The 7,689-nt window shown below is 57.5% G+C and overlaps 2 protein-coding genes across 3 annotated transcripts in view; both read left to right on the top strand.

Moving 5' to 3' along the window:
• Ttbk1 (tau tubulin kinase 1) overlaps positions 1–232 on the top strand; it is a 36,406-nt gene extending 36,174 nt beyond the window's left edge. Inside the window, exon 15 of the mRNA XM_013019091.1 lies at positions 23–232. Coding sequence (XP_012874545.1) covers positions 23–134 — 112 coding nt within the window. The 3' untranslated portion in view covers positions 135–232. The remainder of the gene's footprint in view (positions 1–22) is intronic.
• Positions 233–5,683: 5,451 nt separating this feature from the next.
• Slc22a7 (solute carrier family 22 (organic anion transporter), member 7) overlaps positions 5,684–7,689 on the top strand; it is an 11,963-nt gene continuing 9,957 nt past the window's right edge. Inside the window, exons 1-4 of one of the 2 annotated variants that reach the window (XM_013019276.1) lie at positions 5,684–5,776; positions 6,713–6,816; positions 6,923–7,077; positions 7,194–7,362. In XM_013019276.1, the coding sequence (XP_012874730.1) occupies positions 5,750–5,776; positions 6,713–6,816; positions 6,923–7,077; positions 7,194–7,362 (455 nt within the window). In that variant the 5' untranslated portion in view covers positions 5,684–5,749. Of the gene's footprint in view, positions 6,143–6,712; positions 6,817–6,922; positions 7,078–7,193; positions 7,363–7,689 lie in introns of both variants that reach the window. The other variant, XM_013019275.1, reaches the window with a different exon arrangement.

The following is a 7,689-nucleotide window of genomic DNA, read 5'->3' as shown; positions in this document are numbered from 1 at the left end:
CGGCCCGGGCCCCGCCCGACAGCACCCCCACTCCCGCGGGCCCCAAGAAAGGACCCCGAGGGAAACTCCAGACTCAGCGCGCAGCAACCAAAGGCCGGGCCGGGGCCGCGGAAGGCCGGGCAGGGACCAGATAATGACGCCCGGCGCGCTCTCCGCGGCGCCCCCAGCCCTCGCCGGGCCCCCCACACTCGCAGCCGGCCAGCTCCCAGCACAGCCTTACGCCACCGCGGCCCCCGCCTCCCCCCGCACCCGCCGGGACGCGAGCACCTGTGCCAGGCCGCCGCCCAGCCGCCGGCCTCGGGCGGTCCGCGTCCCGGGGGAGGGGGCTCCGGTCCCCCCTCCGCCGCCGCCCCGGGAAGGCTCAGCCACTTTCCACCCAGGACTCCACTTCTGGGGATTGTCCCCCTGCCCCCCCCACCAGGCCCTGGCTGCCCTCCGCGGGGGGCCCCAGGACCCTCTGCTGACCCCCCACCCCGCAGCGCCTCGCCCCCCTCCACGCCCGCCTCCCACCACCAACACCCCCCACTCTTTGGGAGAAACAGCCTCAAATTCCGGAAGTGGAATTTGCTTTCTTGCTCCCCACAGTGGCCCTGGTGTCGGGGTGACGGCCCAGCTGCCGGGCTGGGAAGGTGGGGTGGCGGGGCCGGTTCCCGGGCCCCCGGGGGTAAGGGTGGGGGGCAGCCCCTGCCCTGAGGGCTCGTCTTGGGCAAAGGTTTCCCACGGAGCCTGGAGGGAGTCTTGGAGAAGGTTCCCCCCTCGCCGTGGCCGCGCCCAGTGCTCAGGATCCCTTTCCACGAGGAACTCTCGCCGCCGCCTGCCCGCCTGCCCGCAGCGCGGCCTGCTGCAGCCGCAGCCAGCCCTTCGCCCCAGGACAGCAGTTGGGGGCCGTCACCTTCTGTGTGGCCCTTGGGAGATGTGGGGACCCGGTCCTGGCGCGTCCTCCCTGCGCGGGGAGGGGTCTGAGCCGCGGCATCTCCCCCAGGGGACAGAAGAACAGAAACAGGGCGGCCGGCTCACCGCCGCCCCCGAGGCAGAAAGGCCCTTGTCCCTTCCAGTGTGTCCCGTGATAGGTGCCCAGCCCCGACCCCGCGCCCACCCTCCCCCCCTCCCTCCCTCTGCTCACCCTTCAGCCTGGACCCCGAGCCCAGAGCCCAGCCGTGCAGCCCATGCTCCATAAGGATTGTGCCCCCCACCCCACCATGACCTCTCCCCCCACCAGACCCCCTCCCCCCACATCTCCTCCATCCTCAGCTCGCCGGCAGCCTGTCTCCTGGCCACAGAGGGTAAGCTAAGACATCCAGGGAGAAGGCAGGCTGGCCATGGCACGTCCCTGTGGCCTGGCCACGCTTGCCCACCATCGCCAGAAGGAGGCCCACACGCAGTTTGGTGGCACCAGCTGAACTGCTTGAGAGCCCGCGGGCTTGGGCAGCTGCTTCCATGCCAAGAGGGTAGCCTTTCTGCAGAGCAGCCCAGGGAAGGACACGAGGGTGGACGGCCTTCCAGGTCCATCCCATGCTGATGCAGAAGCTCCCAGAACACTCAGGAAACCTCTTCACACACAGCCCTCCTTGTCAGCCAAGGCCCTCAACTGCCCTCTGGGTCCGCAGAGGCTGGAAGAAGGCCGCGCCCTGCCACTCCCGCCTAGGGCTGCTCTGAACGACAATCAACTCATGCCAGGCGGGACCGGGGCATGACCCCGGTGCCCAGGTCCTTGCCACCAAACGAACCGTGAATGTAGGGCCCCCAGCCTCACCTCTGCCCTAGGACCAACGCTACCCTGGCTTGGGGAGGGGACTGTCCCCTCTCCCCATCTACCCTGTCCCCAGCTGCCATCAGCGCCAGAGTTGGCAGAGATCCAAAACCCGTCCGCCCTTGGGATCCCGGACCTTGCTAGGGCTCTCATGTGACCTCAGGCCTCTGAGTCACTGAATGTCCCCAGGTGAGTGGGGAGGAGGGAGGGCAGTGGAGGGGGCAGCTAGGGGACTGTCTGCCCCTACCCCCCAGGGCAGAGGGACCCACATCTTCCAGTGTCCCTCCCTGCAGCTGCAACAGGCCCCCCCAGGTCCTGAGCCCCTCCTCTCTGAGAGTGTCACTGGACCCCTCCGCCTGTGCCAGCACCGCCCCTGCCATCACAGACAGCCTCTGTCACAGGCTCAGACATAGGATTTGCTCCTCAGAACACGCCTTCCCTCCCTTGCTGCCCTCTCCCCCCCCCGCCACGCCCCATGTCAGAGGGGCACAGGAGAAGGGCCAGGGCCAGGCACATGGCACCCTGCTTTCTCCCGGCTCCTCGCAGGGGCCTGCCCTGCTCAGCCTTTGGGCGAGGGGAGGGGGACAGGGAGTAGCCACCCCCCTCCCTAGGAAGCCACCAAGAATGTTTACATGCCAAACAGAATGTAACACCTCCCCCCACACACACACCTGTCCCAAACATTGCATGGCCTCCGCCCGCCCTGCACCTGTCCATCCCCATCGGACTCTCTGGAAGCTGCTGTCATGATTAGAGCGGGTCTTGGAAGGGAAGTAGCCATCACACCATTAAAAAGCCTGTGGACCTTTGTTTCTTTTGGCCTGGAGTCTTCTTCCCTTTAAGGAGGGCAGGGTGTCCTCCTCCTCCCTCCCAAGGGATGGAGTGAGGAGTGCTAGTTATGAGCAAAGGGGCAGGGACTAGTTTGGAGACAAACAGGAGTTCAGAGGAGATAGGAGCTTTGGTGCAGTAGAGGAAATTTGATCAGGTGACCACACAGGCCGAAGGCAGCTGTCTTGTTATCCCCCTGATAGCAAAGCTAGTATTCTTGGGCCCCTGGTTGTCCCTGCTGAGAGCCAGCTCTATGTCTTGCTGGATGCACAGCAGGAGGGAGAGACTCCACGTTGCCCCAAAGGTAGCCGACAAAGCAAGTGCTTGGAAGATCCCGAAGGGCAGTGGCTCACAGAACGTTACGATAGCAGATCCCATCCACTCCGCAGACGAACTTTACCCTGTGTGTCTACTTCTTGTGCACACACACACAGTGTCCAAGATCATTCGTGAAACCTTGCTTTGTAAAGCTGAAACCCCAAAAGTACTGAAAACTGGGAGCTTTTTCACTAGATTGGTTCAAACTCAGCAGGACACTGGTGGCTCAAGCCTGTAATCCTGGCTACTTAGGAGGCTGAGATCTGACGCTCGCAGATCAAAGCCAGCCCAGACAGGAAAGTCCATGAGATTTATCTCCAATTAACTAATAAAAATAAAAAAGCTGAAAGTGGCTGTGGCTCATATGGTAAAGTGCTAGCCTTGAGTAAAAAAGCTTAGTACCTAGACCCTGAGTTCAAGCCCACAGACCCTCACACACAAAAAAAGAAAACATTGGTTTAAACTCATTTGATATTAAAAAAAAATCTGACAAGACAGTTTATAATCTTTATTCAACTTATGGTTTTAGTGAAAACTTTTTTTGAGACAGTCTGGCTATGTAGTTCATCCTGGCTGGCCTCAAATTTACAATCCTTCTTTCTTAGCTTCCTAAGCACTAGTGTTACAGATGGGCACCACCAGGCCCAGTTCAGTGGATATAGTGTCTTTCATTATGGGGTGCTCTGCTAGATCCTATTAAGATAGGTTTTTGTTTTTGTTTTGCGTCAGTATTGGAGCTTGAGTTCATACTGGTCTTCCTTACTCACAGCCAGCACTCTACCATTTGAACCACACTTCCAGTTCATCATTTTGTTGGTTAATCAGAGATGGATTGTCACAGACTTTTGTTTTTGGCCAGGGCTGACTTCTGTCTCTAAGTGTTCCCCAATCCCTCTCTTTTTTTTTTGGTCTGGTCGTGGGCCTGAACTCTGGGCTTGGGCGCTCTCCCTCAGCTCTTCAGCTCAAGGCAAACGTTCTACCGCTTGAGCCACAGTGCCACTTCCGGTTTTCTAGTGGTTTATTGGAGATAAGAGTCTCACGGACTTTGCTTGCCTGGGCAGATTTTGAACCATGACTTTCAGATCTCAGCCTCCTGAGTAGCTAGTCTTACAGGCGTGAGCCACCCGCGCCCGGCTTGCCATGGTCTTTCACATATGCATGTACTTTATTTTAATCAGAACAGTGCCCTGTCTGCCCATTGCTCTGTCTGCCCATCTCCTCATTCCCTTTACACCTTTCAGTAAGAGTTCTCATGCCATCTTCATATATAGATGTAACATCTTTTGATATTATTCATATTCCCTTATTCTTTTATGTTCTATTTAATGGCTATGTAATACTCTATGATACAAATGTCCCATAATCTTTTTTTTTTTTTCCGGTCATGGGGCTTAAAGCCTGGGCGCTGTCCCTCAGCTCTTCAGCTCAAGGCGAGCACTCTACCACTTGAGCCACCACTTGTGGTTTTCCAGTGGTTTATTGAAGATCAGAGTCTCATGGACTTTCCTGCTTGGGCTAGCTTTGAACTATCAACCTCCTGAGTAGCTAGGATTACAGGTGTGAGCCACCAGTGCCCGGCTTCCAAAGTCTTTTAACCATTTCCGCACTGACTTTTCATTGGGCTGTTGCAACTTTTTCCACTATTTCAAATAGTGCCCAAATGAACATCTTGGCTATAACTTTTGCCTCCAGCTCTAATTCTAGGGGAAATTCTTAGAATCAGCAAATACATTAAAATCGTGCTGAATCCTACATGCCCCAGTGGCTACACCAGACACAGAGCACTGTTCAGGCTCCAAAACAAAGCCCCACCTTCTCTGAAGACCCAGTGTGCAACTGACTGGTACATCTCCAGAGAGCATCTTGGGACAAGGGTGAAAGTCTGGGGCTGGTGTGTTTTCCGGTCCTCCAGTCAGCTCTGAGTCACAGTGTGACCCCAGCAGGTCCCCAACTTTGGTTTCACTATCTGTTCAAAACTGGATTGAATTAGTGGTTTCCAAAGTTTTTTGTTTGTTTTTTAGCTTCCAAAGAACATCTTTGGAAATTCATTTGAAAATCTTGGGACACAACTGGGCAATCTTCCAGTGTTGCCTGCGTGGTGTCTGTGACACTCAGCTTAGAATAACTTGACTTTGCTGGCTTCTGTCCTGCATTTGCTGCAGGGGTCATCTAGAAATGGGTGACGTCAGGTGGATGGGCCCACGGACAGGGAAGGGTCCTGAGTGACGGGGGACGGATGAGAGCAGGATTCCCCAGCCAGGCCAGTGCATGTCCTGGTGGCACTCAGGCCAGGGGTTCAGCTCCAGGCAGACAAGGAATCCAGGGAAACTCCGTTACCTAGCCACAAGAGCCCTTCACCGGTGAAGACCCAGTCCTCAGTCCTGAACCCTAGTAGGCCAGACTGCCTGTGGCTGCAAATAGATACGGTTGACCTCTAGCTTCACCGGGCAAAGGGCGTCTAGGGGAGCTGGTACCATGCCCCTTTTCCTAGGATCCCTTGTAGCTCTGTTTACTGCTGGGCTAGGTGGTGTTCACCTCCTTCCCACCCAGTTACCTTCCCCTGTTTCCTTGTTTAGTCTCTGGACACCAATGTGTAAGGGCCGCCACCTTGGTATCAGTGACCTTTGAATGGGTGGCAGTCCCTCTCCTCCATGCTAGACTAGACAGGCGGAATCCCTGGAGATGCGGTGGCTGGGGAGGGCCCAGGCCTGGGCCAGCCCCTAAGGGCTGGCTCTGGCTGCAGATTCTCTACTCCTCCATCTATTGACTTCCACCTCCAGAGTCCAAGGGTCCATGTGGTGAGCAGGCTGAGCGGTGCTAGTTACTACTGGGAGCAGCCAGTGGGTGGGCAGCATGGGCTTTGAGGAGCTGCTGGACAAGGTGGGTGGCTTTGGGCCCTTCCAGCTCCGGAATCTGCTCCTACTGGCCCTGCCTCGAGTGCTGCTACCCCTGCACTTCTTACTGCCTGTCTTCCTGTCTACCACACCCGCCCATCACTGCGCTCTGCCTCAAGCCCCGGCCAACTTCAGCCACCAGGACGCATGGCTGGAGGCCCACCTGCCCAGGGAGCCCGACGGCACATTTAGCTCCTGTCTTCAATTTGCCTCCCCCTGGGTTCTCCCCAACACCACCCTGGGGGGACTGATGCAGAGTCCTGGGGACCTGGAAAGCCAACCCTCCACAGTGCCCTGCTCCCAGGGCTGGGAATATGACCGCTCAGAATTCTCATCCACCATTGCAACTGAGGTACCCGAGAGCAGGGGTGTGTGTGGGGGGGGGAGACAGGTGAGCAGGATGGGCCTGCCATTTTGTGGGCTAATTGCTGTGTGGCCATTCGATATATTTCCTCACCCCCTAGATGCCCAGCTTACCCATCTGGACCTAGGGTCTATGAAGATAAAGCGCTGAATTTAGTTTGTGGCCTGTAAGAACTCACCCGTGGGGGGTGAGGAAGGTGGAGAAGGGCTAAGGGGTTTCTGGGAGTCAGAACAAAGAGTTGAGAAGGACATTTCTGCAGTGAGAAGTGGAGGATCCACAGAGGCCTCCCTTCTCCCTATTTCTGTCTTCTTTTCCGATACTAGATCTGTGGTTTGTGCAATCCATCTGGATCTATGCCCCATGCCGTGCGGGTGGGGTAGAGTCTCCCTGGGTGTGTGGGGGGCAGACAGAACTTATGCTCTCTGGTCAAAACCCTTGGGAAGAAGGAGACAGGCAGGGCTGGGTGCTGCAGAAGACCCCCAGGGTCAGGAGAGGAGGGGCTCTGCCAGCTGGAGGGGGCTTCACCCCGCTGGAGCTCCTGACCATCTGTCTTTGCAGTGGGATCTGGTCTGTGAGCAGAAAGGCCTCAGCAAACTGACGTCCACCTTCTTCTTTGTGGGTGTGCTGGTGGGGGCTGTGCTCTTCGGATATCTGTCTGACAGGTGGGGTGTAACACGGGGTGACTAAGGGGACAGGCTGGGGGATTGCCCCCTGCCAGCTGGGGGTGGCTCCACAGGGTACTGACTCTGGGTGATCCTCTGCTGGCAGGTTTGGGCGGCGTCGGCTGCTGCTGGTGGCCTATGCCAGCTCCCTGGTGCTCAGCCTGGTGTCCGCAGCCTCCGTCAGCTACGTCATGTTTGTCATCACCCGCACCCTCACTGGCTCAGCCCTGGCCGGGTTCACCATCATTGTGCTGCCACTGGGTGAGGCAGGGAAGGGTCCGGAGGCCAGGAGGGCTGAGGGGACCCATTGTTTGGTGAGAAGGCACATCTGAGCCTCGCTTCCTTTCTTCCTGTGTCTGGCCTGGCCGTGGGCCTAGAGTTGGAGTGGCTGGATGTGGAACACCGGGTGGTGGCCGGAGTGCTGAGCACCATCTTCTGGACAGGAGGAGTGCTGCTGCTGGCTCTGGTTGGGTACCTGATCCGGGACTGGCGATGGCTGCTGCTGGCTGCCACCCTGCCTTGTGTCCCAGGCATCCTCAGCATCTGGTGAGGCTGCACACAGCTGGGGGTGGAGGAAGAGTATCAGAGATGGGTTCAACGACAGAGAGACTGAAAGATGAAGGGAGCGAGAAACAGGAATCAAGAGGCAATGAGACATCAAGAAAAACAGCCCGAGGGCTGGGAAGGTGGCTCAGTGGTAGAGTGCTTGCCTTGCATGCACGAGGCCCTGGGTTCGATTCCTCAGCACCATATAAACAGAAAAAGCTGGAAATGGTGCTGGGGCTCAAGTGGTAGAGCGCTAGCCTTGAGCTGAAGAGCTGAAGGACAGTGCCCAGGCCCAGAGTTCAGGCACCATGACTGGCCAAAAAAAAA

The sequence above is a fragment of the Dipodomys ordii genome, unplaced genomic scaffold (assembly GCF_000151885.1).
Source record: "Dipodomys ordii isolate 6190 unplaced genomic scaffold, Dord_2.0 Scaffold44, whole genome shotgun sequence".
Classification (NCBI taxonomy): Eukaryota; Metazoa; Chordata; class Mammalia; order Rodentia; family Heteromyidae; genus Dipodomys; species Dipodomys ordii.
This window is presented reverse-complemented; position numbering and strand designations above follow the sequence as displayed.